Source organism: Glossina fuscipes, unplaced genomic scaffold (genome assembly GCF_014805625.2).
Source record: "Glossina fuscipes isolate IAEA_lab_2018 unplaced genomic scaffold, Yale_Gfus_2 3, whole genome shotgun sequence".
In the NCBI taxonomy this organism is placed as follows: domain Eukaryota; kingdom Metazoa; phylum Arthropoda; class Insecta; order Diptera; family Glossinidae; genus Glossina; species Glossina fuscipes.
This window is the reverse complement of record NW_023998417.1, coordinates 13962273-13981702: the sequence shown is the minus strand read 5'-3', so window position 1 is coordinate 13981702 and position 19430 is coordinate 13962273. Positions and strand designations below refer to the sequence as shown.

At 33.4% G+C, this 19430-nt stretch overlaps 4 protein-coding genes across 5 annotated transcripts; 2 read left to right on the top strand and 2 right to left on the bottom strand.

Moving 5' to 3' along the window:
* Positions 1–649: 649 nt before the first annotated feature.
* LOC119634758 (high affinity copper uptake protein 1) lies at positions 650–4077 on the bottom strand. Its single transcript, XM_038029108.1, has 2 exons — positions 3677–4077; positions 650–1202 (listed from the first exon to the last, which is right to left on the bottom strand). Exons 1-2 carry the CDS (start codon positions 3740–3742, stop codon positions 729–731), a joined length of 540 nt encoding a protein of 179 aa, XP_037885036.1. The 5' UTR covers positions 3743–4077; the 3' UTR covers positions 650–728.
* A 5949-nt stretch (positions 4078–10026) lies between these two features.
* On the top strand, positions 10027–11690 carry LOC119634686 (4-hydroxybenzoate polyprenyltransferase, mitochondrial). 2 transcript variants are annotated; one of them, XM_038028986.1, is made up of 3 exons: positions 10027–10304; positions 10418–11404; positions 11457–11690. In XM_038028986.1, the coding sequence occupies exons 2-3, from the start codon at positions 10439–10441 to the stop codon at positions 11673–11675; spliced, it is 1185 nt and encodes a 394-aa protein (XP_037884914.1). In that variant the 5' UTR covers positions 10027–10304; positions 10418–10438; the 3' UTR covers positions 11676–11690. The 2 variants fall into 2 exon arrangements, with proteins under 2 accessions (XP_037884914.1, XP_037884915.1); XM_038028987.1 differs by having other exon boundaries at positions 10406–11404.
* An 860-nt stretch (positions 11691–12550) lies between these two features.
* Positions 12551–14074, top strand: LOC119634685 (eukaryotic initiation factor 4A-III). Its single transcript, XM_038028985.1, has 3 exons — positions 12551–12809; positions 12864–13422; positions 13490–14074. The coding sequence occupies exons 1-3, from the start codon at positions 12674–12676 to the stop codon at positions 13995–13997; spliced, it is 1203 nt and encodes a 400-aa protein (XP_037884913.1). The 5' UTR covers positions 12551–12673; the 3' UTR covers positions 13998–14074.
* A 1707-nt stretch (positions 14075–15781) lies between these two features.
* On the bottom strand, positions 15782–19040 carry LOC119634684. The gene is made up of 3 exons (XM_038028984.1): positions 18854–19040; positions 17365–18168; positions 15782–17304 (listed from the first exon to the last, which is right to left on the bottom strand). The coding sequence occupies exons 1-3, from the start codon at positions 18873–18875 to the stop codon at positions 16769–16771; spliced, it is 1362 nt and encodes a 453-aa protein (XP_037884912.1). The 5' UTR covers positions 18876–19040; the 3' UTR covers positions 15782–16768.
* Positions 19041–19430: the final 390 nt, after the last annotated feature.

Here is a 19430-nt window from a genome sequence, read left to right as displayed (position 1 = left end):
CGTTATTCCTTCGAGTTCAATAAGCGATCTTTGGGATAATATAGATCTGGCGCAGATCCATCGATACAATCGAGAGCTAATCAATTGACTGTCAAATTTCACGAGTCATAGCACTCAACATATTTTAGAAAAACCGAACTGTTGCTCGTATTGTTCATCGTACGCTTAGTTTTTTCAGGCTTAAAGTTTAGAAAATTCTAATTACTCACCGATTTTGAGAAATCAGTCAGTGTCAATCGGATCGCAGCGACTATTTCCAATACAGAAGCTTGTCGACATCATCGTTTTAAAATTTGCAGAAAAGTTTTTCTGCGCTAAGAAAGTTTTTAACGCCGACAGCCTTAGATGTTAGTGCTAGTGCTTTAACACTTTGGTCTTAGAATTTATTCTTTGGCTAAATTAATAACAATAATAATAATAATAATAATATATACCATCTACAGAATTGCAGCTCCTAAAAACAACCCCAAAACATCCAATGAAGAAAAAAAACTATTTAGTACAGAGAACAACATTCAAGTTCAAGCCAGCCTTTGAACTGAGGGCACAAGACGAATCATTTGGCCGCTGTTTTTACGTTTTTTTTTATATATATATTAGTGAAAAAATTAAGAAAGAAATTTTTGCATTCCATGCTGCTTACATTAATAAGAAAATTGATTAAAATAATACTTAAATGAAACCAATTTCTTATTATTTACAAAATCATGCATAACCTAATTAAGTTATCATTGACAACACTCAGACTCGTAAACTTCCTGCTTAATCCATCCGAAGAAGAAGTAACCAACGCCTAAGCCCAAGACCACAGCTAGGCACAACCAATAATTGAATGTCATAAAGATTAACATTAATAGGTAAGAAATGAATATTTGTATAGCGTTTAGAATCGTTTGTATTAGATGCGGGGTTGAAAAAACACGCTGAGCGTAACTTTTCTCCTGTATTTCGGCCATTGTCGATCTCGGGCAACCACCACCACTGGTATGAGCGGGCGGATTGGTTGTTTTAGCTTGCATTTCCAGGGCAACCCGTTCTGCTTCCTTGCGCACCGTTTGACGCAAAATGTATTCTCTGAGGTATTTTAAAGTTTCGTAGCAAAACGCCATTAAGAATATGGCTAAAGCAGAGAAAACAAATTCAGCCACAGTGCTCGCAACCCAGCCATTCCAAAGAATACGTTCGCAGTGACCGCCATGGAACTGAAAATTTAAGAATAACGAAATATATAAAGAAATCAATTATTAATGCCTTCTATGACATATCGTCTCGATATATAAACATTCAACAATTTATTCACTATAAATGGGCGGTTCATTCAGGATTCAAACTGTGCCACTGGTAAGTCCTTGAAAGCTGAAAGCTGACTGGTGTCTGGAGATAAAATTTAAAGCTTCATATTATCCTTTAATTATTACCTAAGCGCTTTAAGAATTGGACTCTGTTTTAAAAATACCAGCAGCAAATAAATGTTAGATAATAGTACCCTGGAAATGATCTCTTCAAAGAAAGACCAATTAATTGATCTCGAGGTAAAATCAAAAAAGTTCTTAATTTATACCATTCGCAGCATGAAAGCCGCTTGCAAATCGATCTGTTTCCGTCAGAGTGACTTGTTCTCAAGTTCGAAGGGTTTGCTGCCATTTCTAACTTTCGAGTAAAACCAATTCCCTGCGGTCTTTTTGATAGATTATGTGATATATTTGAAATTTTAAGATTTTTGTTGAAAAAATACGCAGTCAAGAAATTTAAAACATGTTAAGCAATCAATATATTTTATCCTATCTATGGATCTCTCTTCTCTGATGTATGAAAATTCATCCTCCTATTTCCGCGTTTCCTTAGCACTCATTTTTGTTAGTTTACTTAACGGAAAATATGTGAAGTCTTTATCAAGTTTATAACCTGCAACAAAGTAACACAAACGCCTGCAATAATTATAAGATAACGCGAATGATAAGACTTTTATTTATGTCGGAATGCGATGTATTTGTTATTCTGCCCTGTCCATCGATACGCATTATTAATAAAAATGAGATTGTGGAGGAAAATGTCAAAAAAAGTCGCATGATTTTTTTGAAAAATATCAAGAGGAGTTTAAAAGAAAATAAAAGAAGAATGAAAATTATATTCGGCACGGCCCGATTCTTTTGTATCCATCAGCATACTTTTTACGATACCGATATCAACCACTTCCCACCGCCGCGTGATAAAATTAGGAAATGTCAGCCTTCTATCTTTCATAATTTACAAGTAGTAACCAAGGAACACAAAAATTTTTCCTTGGAGAAACAGAAATGCTTTCAGTGGAGGTGCCTTTCGCATTTTCAACAGATGCCAGAATTTCCAATCTTTCTACCAAGAGTTTTTTCGCGCACATCCGCACGAACGCACAGACAGGCAGTCATGACTAAATCGGTCAAAGTTTGACGCTAGCCAAGAAGATATATTTTTTATTAGATCCCTGAAGCTTTTTTTTGGCTCGTTGCAAAGATTATGGCAAAATGGCGGATGACGATACACCCCATCCTTTAGGCGACGGGTATAAAAAATAAAGGAAATATCTACAATTTGCAATCTACTGCACTTATCCAATTGTGTGCGAATTAGTGAAGTGATCAGGGTTAGATCACTTTTATCTTCTTTCATAAAAAGATGCTTGCAATTGATTATAAACAACTTTTGGATAACAACACTGTCGAAGAGTGGGTTACTTTCGTTAGCGCGAAGCCCGTTTTATAATGGCCACGATCATAATTGCAATATTTCAAGGGTTGTACACCATATATCGGACTTCATTTTCAACCAAATTTTTGCAAAGATCGTCGAGATTCCTTTCTTTCTGCCTCTTTTATAAAGAACATCATGTTGAAGAAAACAGCAAATACACGATCTCGTTATTGCTCTTCATTTTTGATCAACGTCATGTACGAATTCCCCCACGCTTCTTTTATTCTCTTTATTGGATACTATAAACGATTCTCATCTCACTTGGCTCTCTTTATATATCTCAAAGCCACAAGCCATAAACTTGTATTATAATACATATTATTATGATTATTTGGGGGCACACATAAACACAAAGAATTATATTTGCACTAAATTAAATTGACTGAGAGAACTACGGCAACCGCAATAATACCCTATAATCGATGCGATACAAGTAGTGACCAGATAAGTAAGTCAATTAGTATGTGAATTATGTATGTATGTTTCGATGGTTCTTAACGCAAACATATAGCTATCAAGCGGGTTACATTCAGGCTTGAAGATAATTTCGTTACGTATTTAAAGGGAAATAATGAAACGTGAACTGTACCCGAGTTTCAAGTTATTGAAACATTGACAACTTATTAGTAGAAGTATTTTGAAATTTTCGTTTTCTTAAGAAGTCTTCCCAATTTCTCCATGCATCACACCTACTCTGAACGGTTGAGTTCCTGATTGAATATTGCAGCTGTGAAGATCGCAACAATTAAAGTCTCCATGAACGGTAAGGTTTAAAAAATTTATTCAATGCGATCGATCTAAATAAGTTTGGTATGGTTAGAGATTTTGGCACAAATTTTATAACCTCTTTTGCTCGCTCTCGCTCTCGCTCTCTCTTCCTCTCTTTGCCACACACCCAAAACAATTATTACAATAAATTGCATAAATGTAAGAAATCAAAACTCACCGTCATAATCATTGGACAAGATGCGGCATCATCTGGCCCATGATTATGGTCATGATCATGATCCATCACTTGGCTTAGTAATTATTTCTCTTCAGTTCTGAATCTTTTTACCGGTATTGCATACAATTTTTAATTAAATTTAATAAAACAAAGCAACAAACACCTGTTTGTGGAAAAAGTCAATTCATTACTGACTCTCTTTGATAACCTGTCGTCTTCTTTTTAAAGTTAGCGACACACAAAATATGAAAATGTGTTCACTTCAAAAACACGTACCACATTACCAGCGAGTAGATAAGACATAATTTCATATACTTATGTCTAGGTACGATGTTTGTTGTTATTTAATTTAAACGCAAAAAATTGTCGAGTACACAATTAAAGAAATTGTTATCACAATATATATATATATATATATATGTTGGGCTCTCAAGTGAGCTTACATGCATACAGGAGTGTACAGATATGTGTAATCTACAGATAAACGACAAGCACAACTTGAAGAACTTGAAGATCTAACGATGACTGATTCACGATATGAGCAAAGAGAAACGTAATTAAATAAATTGAGTACAGAAAGTTCTTTTTACCCATTTTCTCTTAGAAAATCACACCCAATTCAACTCTTCGCGCATAAATACATCAAGAAAATTATATTCGGCCACGACCGAATCTTTTATACCCATCACCGTTATTCTAAAAAGGACTAAAACAAAGGGAACAGGAAAACATGGAATTTTCATATTCTATAATATTGCATAGGCGTGGCTAATCTTTCCTATTTTTGAAGAATGAAAGTCGAAATTTATATCGCGTACCCGTTATAGTTTACGGCTCAAGAAAGTTAGAAAGCCGCGATCCACTCAATTCGTCCACAAACCAATATAAGAGCAAGTCATTTTATCACGACCCCTTTACATTGGCCATTTATATTGGCCCATTTTCAATATCAACCGGCGTGCAACGACTTCCAATGCTTTTGCCAAATATAAAGCAGTATGTAGCAGAAGTATTTCCATTTCACGATTCAGACTAATCGGTAATACAAAAACTTTATGTGATCTCTGAAGACTTTATATGGTAACTCTTAATATTCTATAGTATTGAGCAGGTGGGGCCGAATTTGTCTATTTTTGTACAGGTACTGCAAAACCTTCCTTAAAATATAATTGCAACTTTATATCGTTGTGGGTGATAAGTAAGGAACACTTTTTTTTAGTTTTAAAATTAGAGATGATTTCAGGTTACGTTACATTGTGATGCTGGCCTTCGACATATTCGTGTCAATAGAGAATCTTGTGTCGATTACTGCTAGGAGAATAACCACTCCAGAAATTACACAGACAGGCACACAGTGCTGTGAACATATCCCTCATTCTTCGGTCATGGGTATAAAGATTGCATTATCGTTTCCTTCGGATCAATTAATATATTAGAGGGTTACGAGAACTTTAGTTAAGTTTCAAATTATCGCTAAAATAAACACTAATGTTTTTCAAATATCGGATCTACTAATGAAAAAAAAAATTCATGCCACTAGACAGCGTCATTATAAACATTTACGCCGAGATTCCGCGATTGGATTACAAAACGTTGTCTGCTTATCTGCTCGTAGGACTCTTACATGTCCTTTTTCGGAAAATTCCGATACAAATCATCGAGTACGTATACCGATTGGTAACCGTCCACGAATCTACTAACAACGTAATTGACATGCCTACATCTTATTCGTAGGCAAGAATGAAATGAACGGCCCAAAGATCCGAAGGAATCAATCCGTCAAAGAACATGTTTTTATATTCACCACCTCCAATATGCACGTTTGCTCTAATTTTCAATCTGTTTGTAATAACGAATCGCATAATTTTTACATATAATTTTTATATGATTTTCAGAGTTTTGGTCACTTTATACTCATAGCGAGCTCTCTGCAGAAATTGAGTTGTGAACATTTATGAAACTAAGAATGTATGCGAACAGATAGGGATAAAATTTATACCTTGAAACATGGACATGTCGCGCGATAGTAGGCGCAACTAAAAACCGCTTTAAAACTTTCATCAACTTCTAAAGGACGGTTCTGCTCTAAAAAGGATACTTTAGGACTATCATCAACCCCTAAAGTAACTATTTAGAGCCCACACATTTACAATTTAAATGGGTTTAAAAAGTTAAGTATTGAAATTTTATGTGAATCTCGGACTCTTAGTAAGTTCGCAGCCAAAGGGAGCTGCCTACGCAAATTAACCAGAACATTTATGAGTCTGAGACGGACGGTTAGTCAGGCGTTATGAAATTGAGGCATTATACACAATTTGTAGTTTTCCACATGTGCACTTTGTAGAATGGTGAATATAAACAAGAAACGCTTTAAAACTCTCATCAACTTTTAAAGTACGCTTCTGCTCTAAAATGAACACTTTGGAACTGTCATCAACCTCTAAAATATCTATTTAGAGCCTACAGGTTCATAATTTAAACGGATGTAAGATTTGTTAGCGGAATTGCTGATAAAAATATAAAACTTTAAACCCCTTAATAAAACATCACTTACCTATTTTCCGACGGGACATTATATCTGTTTATATTTATTTTGAAGACGTTTTCATTAATTCCCTGTTAATTATCATTCATGACTTAAGATATTGCTTTTTTCATTCTTACTCTTTCACTAATTACTTTCTCATATTCTTCTTCCAATTTACTGAAAAAACACTCAATAACTGATCTCTCATTGCTTAAAACACAATCTGCATTGCTTGTACAACCCGACGAGAAAATATCATCCAAACGCGCACAATCAGCATTGATTTTGAGACAATCTTCGGCGTATTAAAAAAATAAACGCAAGTTATATGTCCACCTTTACAACCTTACAGTTAGGCGACTATGAAAACTACTTTTTTTCGCTACGGGGCTTAAATTTCTTAATATTCGGCAATTTTCGCAAGGAGAACTTGAAACTAAAAAACCGCAAGATAATGCAAAATGTGCAATGATTTTCCCTTTAATTTTCACATTTTTTACAATTTTTCACTGACAAAATTTCATAAATTTGCAACAATTTTTATTTTCACACAAAACTCACCAAATTTCGTCACAAACAAGCTCGATCAAGTAATGATGCTAAGAGAAAAACAGTGCTGACATACTGTATTACAAGCATTAATCGAATTGGCGGTTTATTTATTCCAGGCTGATATAGTAATTGACTATTTGGCGGCTTACAGAAACTTACATACACAAACACACAAAACACAAACATGAGGAAACAGGTTATTTAACATGGCCTGCTTGCTTTTTATAACATATATAAAATTTGATTTGTCAATGTGTCCATATGTGTATGATTTTGGACACAAGCCGAGAAGGATTGTGGGCACGAACCAAGCAGAAGTATAATAATAAAGTCGTATAATTGTCGGTACCTAGCGTCTTTAATGTCTCGAATTTTATTTCGTATATTTTTAATTACGCTTTTATAGCAATACTGAGAAAAGCCTTAGAAACTATACTGAAAGCTCCAAATAATGACTATTTGAAGGGGATTATTAAAACGGCAAATGATTTTTTTTGGTTTGGCGTGACGAAATTGTTAGAAAAGAACTTGGATTAACCACAATAGCTAGCTTAGTTTTGTCGCCTGTGAAAATCATGGGTTTTAATAATAACTTTAAATATTAATTAATTCGTTAATCTGCCTATTCAACTTGCCACTTGTTCGTCCCAAAGTATTTTCATTATACTTCACAGTTAAAGATCAAGAATGCTTGTAATTTTTTAATGACTGCCTTAAGTAGCTGATATCAAGGATTCACTCCAGTTAAAAATTTATTTTTAATTACAATTAGTATCGAAGCATATGTGGATATTAGATCCATCCGTCCGTCTGCGATTCATCAGATAAATCTAAACGCCAAAATATAAGTTCCAGTAGTTGCAGATCACATATGAGCAAACATGTTTGGAATTAATTGATAAATATTATGCGGTTATTAATCAAAAATTCTTTTGCTATTTTTTCTTCTTCTCTTATTAGAAATAATTTATTGTCACTTTAACTCTCTTTATATCTCTCAAGTAGAAAAAGACCTAAACATGTAGACTCAGAGCCAAAGAAGAATACTTCTCTTTGCTTTGCAAATTTAAATGCAAAAATGTATTGTTATCATTGATCCTAAAACACACAAAACATCCATACTCTTGTCGCTATATCGATGTGTAATTTAATTTAATGATTGCTAATCGCAGTCGTTATAAAAAAATATTAAAATACTAATACATGCAGACACGAGCAATATTTGTATTCAAAGTTCGCCAAAATTCGAAGTTAGAAGCAATTAACTTTATATCCCCGTTTTCATTCTTATTTCTCTATAATATATGTTACTTTTAGTTATAAAATGCGTTTAATAAATTGGAACTTCAAATGCCTTGGTTGTTTCCGGAACAGCCTGAAACTTTAGTTTGGTGTAGCGAAATTGCTCTGAAGTTTTTCATTTTTACAAACGTAACTAATGCAAAAAATGTATGCTTTCGAAAAAGAGAACTACGAATTTTCCTGCGAAACACAATAAAAACACCAGTTTGAGGTGAATCTCTAGAAATAATCAAAATACATCAAGTATGCCGGCAATTTGCAAAAGGCTAAACGTTTCTTACCTACTATTAATTTTTTGTAAATTTTCTAATGATTTTTACTGCTTCCGCCTATTAGCAACACAAATAAAAACACTCCAATAATTGTTAAATAGAGAAATGAAAGAAAGACCTCAAATCATTTTAAATACTAATATCAATGACGATATGTCATTGATTCCATACTTTGGTGTTATTCGCTAAACTTTATTCTTATCAATCCGTGCGCAAAAATAAAATTAAAGTTTAAGTTTATATTAAGTTGTAGGGCAGTGCGCAAAAATGGCTTATGAATTTTAACTTATACGCAACGTGTGCAAAATTGTATGTAGGAAGTAAGGTGAGAGCGCTGAGTAAGCGCCGTTTTTATTTCCTATTGTTTAGGAGAAGACCTTATCACTATGAGAATAACTTTTACTTAAAAATGTTATTTATTCTATATACTCGGAAAGATATTTATTCGCTTCTTTTTTATAAACTTTCTCATATAATTCACAGCAGGAGAAACAAAGCAAGCTAAAAATGTCTTATTTATTGTTGGGACAATTCCACGGCGATAAAAATATTGTTATATTCCTTCATCAAGGCCTATGTATCGTGAAATACGTAATTCATTTCAATTTTAAAATTTTACTAACGATCAGAATCGAGAGACATTTTTCTCGTCGTTACGATGCGCTGTAACAGTTTTTTATTGTTATTCTCCGTTCACTTAGAAAAGCATACCCTTTAAATGTACGAGACAGATTTTACAGATAAAAAAGTACACGAAATTTAGAATGAGGAACACATGCGAAGAAAAGTTTCTTTTCAGCTCAAACTATATGAAAACGATTAGAACGTAGCAACTTTTGTAAAGACTTCCCATTGCTCCAAAATATTTTCAAAATGTTAACGATATGTTCCATTACTGGTAACTACAAACTATTGCGTATCTTACAAATCAAATCTTGGCGATGGGAAATATAATGATGAATATTTTATTAAATGCCGCTGGCCAGTCTGATATCAATTCTGTTGAATTCAGAGGCATAACAGTAATATATAATTGGCTGAGAAAATATTTGTAAAATTTTTATAACTGCTTTGAATATTTATTATAAGAAAGATTTAAAGTAACAAATAGATCATATTGAATTCTTCTTCTTTTTTTTCTTTTTATAACATACGTTTTTATGTGAAGTGCTGAATATGTAGAGTGCTGAATGCAACGGAACCTATAAAATATAAAAACGCGAATGCGTTCATTTTGAATTCAACAATAAAGCGTTTTTAACGGAGTTAACAGGAATTGCGAGATGAACGCTGAGCTTTCATCCTTAAAGTTTTTAAATTGGCAACACTACTACTTTGCTGTTACTGCCAAATGTCATCCACGATTTTTTGCAAAGTGAATTATCCTAGAAGTTTATGCCGCTTTGGCTCAACCTAAACAAAAAATCACTACTGGCTAATATATTGCGTTAAATTTTTCCAAAATACCACGCGTTTTGTCATGCAAATAAAGGAAGTGAAAAAAAAGAAAACAAAAAGTTTTCTTTAAAATCATAAATCGTTTGGCCATTTTCTGTTAAAACGGTCAATCTGTTAGAAAACCTTCAAAAAATCTATTAAAGAAAACAAATAAACAAAAAGAAGAAGAAAAAAGTAAAAAAGCACAGAGTCAATTAAATATTTTCAATACAAAAGCTCACTTTTTTTTCGTTTATTCTTCATGTCAGCTGTTTTTCAATGTTTATAATTGGAAAAAAGTTGGATGAAATATGAAATTCTACAACATCCACAACAACGTATTAAAATATACAGTGTTAAGTGCTGTCTTGACTTAATCTGCTAAAAAGATCAAGGTGAAGAAATCTAAAATTTCAAATGGTTTAAAAAAAAAACTCGTCAACGTAACGCTCGCAATAATTCTTGCCGTCATTTAGGAAACAGATTCCGAGTAATCCATTGTGCGGAAAAATACACCAATTGCCTGCCACTCAACCGGGTAAAAAATAGCAATAGAAATAATATTTTCGTATATTTTCTTTATTTGTGTATTCGTAGATCTGCTTAACTTTTGATTTATTTTCACATTTTATTAATAACACTTTCTTACAGCATCATACTATTCTATTCATTATGTTCATCTTGAGAAGACGTGTAACGTGTCTGCGCTTCAACGGCTATTCTGCTATTGCTTTAAGCAGTTATGTGCCGAATACTTTGGTTAGAAATCCTTCCTACAATTTAAGACAGAGTAATTGCAAAAATATTCACAGATCAGCTGCATTAAGCATCCAACCATCTGGGAATGAGAAAAATAATTTGAAGACTACATCAATCAAAAGTGAAGTTATTAGAAATATATTACCGTACATACGTTTAATGCGTGTAGATCGTCCGATTGGCAGTTTTTTATTGTTTTGGCCTTGCGGATGGAGTATCGCGTTAAGTGCAAATGCGGGATGTTGGCCAGATTGGTATATGTTAAGTCTCTTTGCTACCGGGGCTTTTGTAATGCGTGGGGCAGGTTGCACCATTAACGACTTATGGGACAGAAATATAGATAAAAAGGTAGAAAGAACAAGAAACCGGCCTTTGGCTTGTGGAGATATTTCCCAACTTGACGCTGTTATATTTCTGTCTGCTCAATTAAGTTTTGGCCTTTTAATATTGATACAACTCAACTGGGAATCTATACTTCTAGGAGCTAGTTCATTAGGCCTTGTAGTGACTTATCCACTTATGAAACGCATAACATATTGGCCCCAATTAGTTTTGGGAATGGCGTTCAATTGGGGTGCTCTTTTAGGCTGGTGTGCAACAAAAGGATTGGTCGATTGGTCTGCTTGTTTACCGTTATATTTATCTGGTATTTGTTGGACCATAATCTACGATACCATTTATGCCCATCAAGATAAAAAAGATGATTTACAAATCGGCGTTAAATCAACGGCCCTACGCTTTGGCGATGATACTAAAGTGTGGTTATCGGCCTTCACTGTTGCAATGTTGTCTGGCTTAACATTAGTTGGTTTAGTCTGCGATCAAACGTTACCTTATTATGCATCCGTTAGCTTAGTAGGAGCCCACATAGTCCATCAGGCAAGTTTTTATTAAAAGATTGTAATTTATGTACTAAAATATTTCGTCACAGATTTCTTCGTTAAATATAGATAATCCAACCGATTGTGCGAAAAAATTCATCTCTAATCATCAAGTTGGTTTGATTTTATTTATTGGCATTGTGCTGGGTACTCTAATGAAAACAAACGACAGTTCGGATATTACTCTAACGCAAAAAAGCGATACCCCTAACAACTTTGATAATAGTACTGTTAAAAATTTCGTGCCATTACCCACCACCAATCTATAGTTTGTATTAAACTAATAAATTAGTACCCTTTCATTTTCAATAATTTTTAGATTACAAAACCAAAGTAAAAGAATTTGCCTTTTATTTTTAAGAAAATTAAAAAATGATAAATGTGAAATTATGAAAATAAAAATTGTTTTGTTATTATGAAGCTTTATGCTTTTAGTTATCAATGTGTTCTTCAGCATTCGCTTAGAATAAAATAATTAAATGAAGAGCATAATATAATTTTTATCCATGTACAGAAATTTCGACAAATATTGCGTAGTCCAACGGGACATACAAGAAAAAAACGTACGACCAAACCATACCGCACTCCCGGAAATTCATTTCATTTCATAGTAACAAGAATAGAATGAAGCGGAAACACTAAAAGGGTTGTAATCGATATGTCTACATGTGTATATGTATACAAACGAAAGAAATTACTTGAGAGAAATAAATATTAAATTTATTTAAAGTCGTCTTTAGGCATTTTCCCAATCGTACAAATATTGCGTAGAGCAGCACAAACGTGTACAAAATTTTCACAGATTTTATTGCAGCAATTGCACAAAGTTGTAAAAACTTTTTCCAACTAGAAAATCCAAATAGAAAATCCTTATGATTCGAAAGATATCGTAATTCCGTTCCGATACGTAAATGCACTGGTGGTCGAATGTGGTTTTGCAACAGGTAAGAAATACAGATGGCTTGATCAATTATTTGTTTAAGCGTGGAATTTAAATTCATTATTTTCATTTAAGTTTAATTTCAAGATTAAAAAAACAAATCAGGTCCCATTGTATTTTCTCCTTCGCCAAAATATCGTAATATCGTAAAGTGAAATAGTTGGTGTTGGCAATCATAAAGTTGACAAGTAATTAAAAGAATATGTCAAAAATTCTGCACCGCATTCCAAAATAGTTTTTCCTGCCGCTTGGTGCAAGTTTTTATTATAAAGTAAAATAATTCGATATTGGAACTCAAATCCGAACTAAAATAATTGCTTGGGAGATATGGCGCGAAAAGGTGGAGCACCAGCTGAGGACCTATCAAATGTAGAGTTCGAAACTAGCGAAGATGTTGAAGTCATACCCAGTTTTAACGCAATGAATTTAAAGGAAGAATTGCTGAGAGGGATCTATGCATATGGTGGGTGTTTTTTTGAAAGGGAAATAAACATTTATTTACCATGGTATTCATTAGGTTTTGAGAAACCATCGGCTATACAACAGCGCAGCATAAAACCAATCGTCAAAGGTCGTGATGTTATTGCTCAAGCCCAATCAGGCACTGGCAAAACGGCTACCTTTTCAATAGCAATTCTGCAGAGTTTGGATACTTCTTTAAGGGAAACACAAGTGTTATGCTTATCACCCACCCGTGAATTGGCAGTACAAATACAAAAGGTAATTTTGGCGTTAGGCGATTTGATGAACGTTCAATGCCATGTGTGCATTGGTGGTACTAACCTGGGAGAAGACATACGAAAATTAGACTATGGTCAGCACATTGTAAGCGGCACTCCTGGAAGAGTTTTTGATATGATCAAGCGCCGTGTATTGCGTACCAGAGCCATTAAGATGTTGGTTTTGGATGAGGCTGATGAAATGTTGAATAAAGGTTTTAAAGAGCAAATTTATGACGTTTATCGGTATTTACCGCCAGCCACTCAAGTGGTGCTTATCTCTGCTACATTGCCCCACGAAATATTGGAAATGACTTCAAAATTTATGACAGATCCTATCAGAATTTTAGTTAAACGGTAAGTAATAATAAGGTTTATGTACTGATTATACCATTGTATTTATTAATTAATATAATTTTTAAAGCGATGAATTGACGTTGGAAGGCATAAAACAGTTTTTCGTGGCAGTCGAACGTGAGGAATGGAAATTTGATACTCTTTGCGATTTATATGATACTCTGACAATAACACAAGCAGTAATCTTCTGTAATACTAAACGTAAAGTGGATTGGTTAACGGAAAAAATGCGCGAGGCAAATTTCACCGTAAGTTCTATGCATGGCGATATGCCGCAAAAGGAACGCGATGAAATTATGAAAGAATTCCGGGCCGGTCAATCACGTGTACTAATTACTACCGATGTGTGGGCGCGTGGAATTGATGTGCAACAGGTTTCACTTGTCATTAATTACGATCTGCCCAATAATCGAGAGCTGTACATTCATCGTATTGGGCGTTCGGGTCGTTTCGGACGAAAAGGTGTAGCTATTAATTTCGTAAAATCAGACGACATACGTATATTGCGTGATATTGAACAGTACTATTCTACACAAATTGATGAAATGCCGATGAATGTCGCCGATTTAATTTAAATGGAAGCAATCCCATTATTGTAATAATGTCGTAAATTTAATTTTTATGCAATTAAATATTTTTTAAATAAACTTTACCATTCTTCAAGAGAAGCTCGAGATTTTGCTTTGTGCTTTTGGGGGATCAACAAATTAGTTCATATTCCTTTTCGTGGAATTATTAGCAATATATTCTATTTATTTTTATTATTAACTGAAAAATTGATTCTCGTCTTCTTTTAATATAATGTGGTTGTCATTTTATTCTTCCGTTATAAATACAATTTACATAAAACAGAAGCTCATTAAATATACATACAAAATATTTATGTATGTAAACATATACTTTTAACTACCACTACGTTTTTTATTACTACTATACAAACAAACACATATGTTTATTTAAAATAACATTATAAAAGAAGATTAAATAAAATGAAATGTTTTAAAAGAGTCTTCAAAAACTTTTCAGTTATAAAATTGTCTTTTCTTTGTTTTTGTTTTTTTTTTTTGTTTTTAAGCCAAACGAACAGTTTCTTATTTAAACCTGTGTGTTTTATCCAAAAATATCACATTTTAAAAGTAATAAATTTTTATAAAAAATTTTTACGATTTTTCTGTTTATCTTTTTTTTTTTTGCTTTACCGTAACATTACTAACGAAAAGTTTTCTCCACTGCTTTCAAACGTCGGGAAAAAAACATAAAAAATTGAAATAAAAAGATAATGATGGTGGTGGTGGGCAGGTAAAGGGTTGTGTATTTGCATTACATTTAACGTGTGAATGCATGCATGCATGCATGCGTGCATGCTTAAGTTAAGCTTAATACGACTTTCAATGTCTTATGATGAGATTGTAGGCTGACTTATTTCATAATCTATAACGTTTTCTCTCACTAAGTGATGTTTTATATGTCATTATATATCGTAGGGTTGTTTGCATGTTCTGTTATAAATTATTTCGAAATAATTTAAATTTTATTGTGATGTTTTACATTGCACACACACACACACACACACACACACACACACACATATGCACGCGCGCACACGCACTCCTATATATATAGGTTTAAAATGAAAATATAAAACAACAAAACTTATATAAATGAAGAAATTTGTACGCCTTTGTGTGCAATTGCATTGTTTACTAGTTTTATGTGAATGAAGAATGTGTTTTAATAACATGTGTAAATTCATTTGCCTTTCTACAAGGCAATTTCTATATACGTATTATATTATTTATAAAGGATGTAGTTACTTAAATGATTTAAAGAGAAAAAAAAAAAAAAAACGTCCAAAAACTCTTAATATATTCCTAGAATTTAGTCATAAGAGAAATTTTATTGTTTTTGTACCCAGCACCAGAAAAAATTAATATAAAGAAAAGTGTAGGAAAGTCGAAATTCAACTCCCATTTTAATTCATCTAATCTTACGTTTTCTGGGATTCTTCTTAGATTTAAAAAACTAAAAAGTGATTCAACGGATGCTTGCTAAAGTTTTAAGAAATAAATAACAGAATGTCCTTGTAATTTTGTATCCCGATAACAAAGAACATTCAAGAACATACAAGCACGCGCGCATATTCATTTATTCATGCATATTGTGCACTTCCTTTTCCAATTATTTGTTAAAATTGTTAAAATGTTTTTGAACAAATTAATTTGCGCTCCTTTTTTTTTAATCGATTTCTTGAATGAAATTTTCAAACTTTGAACATCGAACCAGTCAACATAAAATTTATATATATATATATATTCTCATATTGAGCTGCTTCCGTATTCGAAATTTTCAATTTTCACACCACGAAAAATAGATTAGGTAAAAAAAAAAACATTACGAACACAAATTCGTTAAAAAATATTTTAAATATATAGATGCATCTAAATACGCCTTCAGCGATTGCATATATATGTGTACGATTATGTATTTATCATATATACTCAATATATACATACATGGCTTTCATATAGAATTGTTTCGGGAAATATAAGAAATATGCACGAAATGCACAAATGAAGTTAGCATTATCTTTCATTCTCGCTAGCCGCCTTATCTTAATCTACCCTTCACAGGCGTAGATTAATATATACGCGCTGGAGTGGCGCTAGTTTAATATTTACTTAGAATATGTTAAGTCCACGAGACAGAGGACAAAAGTCAGCTCGTACTGGGTACCAAGGTTTATCATAATCGATATAAATCCTTAAATTGAATCTTACGATTTAATATTTGTGCATATTAAATATATTTATAGCACTGACTACCGTATCTAGTGAAGTACTTCTTAACGATAGTTGATGTCTCTATCAGCAATTTTTTTTTATTTTTTTTTTAAAGTGTGTCCATTAATGTATCGGTTTTATATATACAATCCAATTGTCTTTCAGGTTTTCTTCAAATGTTATACGCGTAGCACAGATTAAAATAAATTATAACAATATTCCTTAATTACATGAAGGACAGAACTATTGTATACGATTGCAAGGAAAATATAAAAAAAAAAAAAAATTAAATATTTATCAGTTTCTTTTTAGTTAAACGAACAGGTAAGTATTTACCTTAATTTTGTAAATAAAAATTTTGAAAAAAAAAATTCGAAAATGTTATAAAAGTTGTGTAAAACAATGAATAAAAAATATAAAGGGAGGAATCGATTATTTCTCTCCTAACAAACGAAAAAAGTTAGTTTTACTTTTCTGTTTTCTGTTTCTGCTCAACAAATTAAAAATCGAAGAGAAAAAACGTTATATATTGACAATGAAATACGAGTACCTATGCATGTAAGAGATTATGGCATTGTCGATTTTGGCAAACCTTCAACAATATTAATTTCACCGCAATCGTGGGTCTGTTCGTGCATTCGGTATTGCTCTTGGGAAGGTGAATTCGGTGCAGAACGGAAGCGTTCCGGTATGTCGTCATAATCATCTTCCACATCAGCTTCAAGTAGGATGTGTTGTCGTTCAAACGCCATCACATGACCACGTTTGTAATTAGCAGCATTATCATGGATAAGCTGCTCGTTCATGTTGAGAATTTGTTCGTTTACTTGCTCTTGTTCTTTCATATAATTATTCTCAATGTACTCTTGAAACTCTTGTGGAGAGTCGGGTGAAGAAGAAAAACTGTGTCGTCGCCGAGGATTTTCAGCACTATTGTTTGATGATGATGATGATGATGATGAGCTTGAGGTAGAACTATCGCTTTCGCTGTCCTCGCTATTTGAATCCATTGGTTGGCAAGCCGAGCCAGCAGGAGCCGCAGCCGAAGGGGGTGAAGCTGCAGCAGCAGTCGTTGTTGACCGCATTAGTTGACAACGTAAATCTAAGGGTAAATAAATTTTTTTTTATTTATTACAACTTTTTTTCAATTTTATTAATTTACTATGGTTTTCTCTCGACAATTCTTTAATTTTCTCCTCCAGCATACGTATTTTAGACATATATTCTGTTGCAATGCGTTGCATGTTCAATTGCTGCTGACGTTGTGTACCCTGTATCTTGGAATAGCGGTCCTCGAATTGCAAACATTCATCAATCAATTCTTGTTTGCTAAGACTTTCTAAGCGTTCGACTCTAGCCTTTTCATACACGTTTGCAAACTCTTTAGTTAGGAATTCTTCTTCATCTTCTGGCAACGAAAAGAAATAATTATCTTCAGAATCCATTGAAAAGCTAGAGTCTCGAGTGCGTCCGGTAGGTGTTAAAACAGCACTCGGTATATCAGCTAAATGTTCTTCCATTAGAAATTTGTTTGTATTGTACGGTACCAACGAACGCGAGCGGGGTATTTTGTTACCCGAGCGAGGAGCACCACTATTTCCACACCCGTGACCTCTGATGATGCCACCACCCCCATTAGCACCACCATTAATATAGTTCAGTCGTGGCATTTGGAATTTCCAGTTGGTCTTTTTGTAGGGCTTATTGCCATTTTTAGATTTCGGTTTTCCACGACGATGCTTGCGCTTAGTCTTTGATTGCTGCTGTTGCTGCTGCAGTAATTGGACTTGCCCTTGTTGTGGACCAGAAGATAAAGGTTGCTGTGATTTCTGGCCTTGCTGTTGCAACGGTTGCAGCAATTGTTTTTGACACCTTTCTGATGCATTGTTGTCAACACCACTTTTTATTCCGAGCACTGATTCATCGCAAGCTTTCTGCAGCTGTGTAACTTTCTCAGATAAATTTTCTGCAAGAAATGACGAAATGAGAATACGTAACGCATAACAACTTCAACGAAGTATGTATGTATGAAGATTCCTTAAGAAACTTTATGCAATGCACATAATTATGTTTTACAATAAAGTGCTAGTTATTGAAGTATATACACTTTATCTAATTAAGTTTAATTTTAATTATTAAGAAATTGGCATGTTCAGACACGATCCAGAATATACCCGCAAGGAGATCTACATGCTTGGCACATTGCTTTAGACGATTAATTAAATTAAGGAGACAAAAAGATCAACATTCTTCAAAGGATTGTTTGTCCTATAACTAAATGGAGGGAAGCGCAATATTTATGGGGTGAGAGTTCTTTTTCCAAAATTTAAAAACCATCTTTCAAAACGGATGCCTGACATAAAGCATCATAACTTTTCTAACTTGTATGTAACGTGTTTAATCCATTACAACTCTATGTGCGCCTTCATAATTTTACTCCATAACAATGCAACCTTTTTCTAAATGAAATCCTGGCAACACTCAATCACTGAAACTTCCAACAACTATATACTACACAGCTACAAAGCAACATAGAAAAAAAGAGCAAAACAAAAAAATAGTAATCTACATATTCTCGGTAGTCGCCATTTGTCGTGTCGTTTCGTGCAGGAGGTCTTTTTCGGGCTGGGTGGAAAATTAATTTTATTTACCTGTACTTATCTGAATATTCATCGCTTTTTGAAATAAATTCAAAATTTAAACACTTTAGCTATGCCTTAAAACGTTCGTAATGCAATTTGGTTCACTTTTCCACTTTAATTAATTCACTGAAATTATCCGCTACGCATCCGAACTGTTTGAATTCTATCGCCATTTTCTCAGTAATAAAGTTTCTCAACGCTAGCCAAGTAAAAAAATACAAAGATACAATTTTTTGTAGTGTCAATGGTAGAGTTGCAAATATTTTGGATAAACATTTTGATTGATTTCATAGTTGGGAATGTATGTTGAGCGCTTTTGAATAACGTCTTACACTTGAAGCACTTCAAGAAATCCCCATAGGAAAAAAAGCAAAACGTATGAAGAAAAGTGATATACACATCAATTAGCAAATTGGGGGACTTTTGCCGACGGCTTTGAAATTAGCATAAGTATTACAGGTCGGTTGAAAGCTTTGCTAACTTGAAAATAATTAAAATATAGACAATTCAATATTAAAATTGATCATGGTGACCCCAGTGCAAACATACAATTAAAACCCTCTCGCTTGTTTTCTTATGTAATCTT

Excerpts from the sequence above, each read along its gene's own strand:
- LOC119634684 (XM_038028984.1), bottom strand. The coding sequence starts at position 18,875 with ATGAATATTCAGATAAGTACAG. Across the intron at positions 18,169-18,853 it reads GAATATTCAGATAAGTACAG|AAAATTTATCTGAGAAAGTT; the intron begins GTAAATAAAATT and ends CATTTCTTGCAG. Across the intron at positions 17,305-17,364 it reads ATTGTCGAGAGAAAACCATA|ATTTACGTTGTCAACTAATG; the intron begins GTAAATTAATAA and ends ATTTACCCTTAG.
- LOC119634758 (XM_038029108.1), bottom strand. The coding sequence starts at position 3,742 with ATGGATCATGATCATGACCATAATCATGGGCCAGATGATGCCGCATCT. Across the intron at positions 1,203-3,676 it reads CTTGTCCAATGATTATGACG|TTCCATGGCGGTCACTGCGA; the intron begins GTGAGTTTTGAT and ends TTAAATTTTCAG.
- LOC119634685 (XM_038028985.1), top strand. The coding sequence starts at position 12,674 with ATGGCGCGAAAAGGTGGAGCACCAGCTGAGGACCTATCAAATGTAGAG. Across the intron at positions 12,810-12,863 it reads GAGAGGGATCTATGCATATG|GTTTTGAGAAACCATCGGCT; the intron begins GTGGGTGTTTTT and ends GGTATTCATTAG. Across the intron at positions 13,423-13,489 it reads ATCAGAATTTTAGTTAAACG|CGATGAATTGACGTTGGAAG; the intron begins GTAAGTAATAAT and ends TAATTTTTAAAG.
- LOC119634686 (XM_038028986.1), top strand. The coding sequence starts at position 10,439 with ATGTTCATCTTGAGAAGACGTGTAACGTGTCTGCGCTTCAACGGCTAT. Across the intron at positions 11,405-11,456 it reads GAGCCCACATAGTCCATCAG|ATTTCTTCGTTAAATATAGA; the intron begins GCAAGTTTTTAT and ends ATTTCGTCACAG.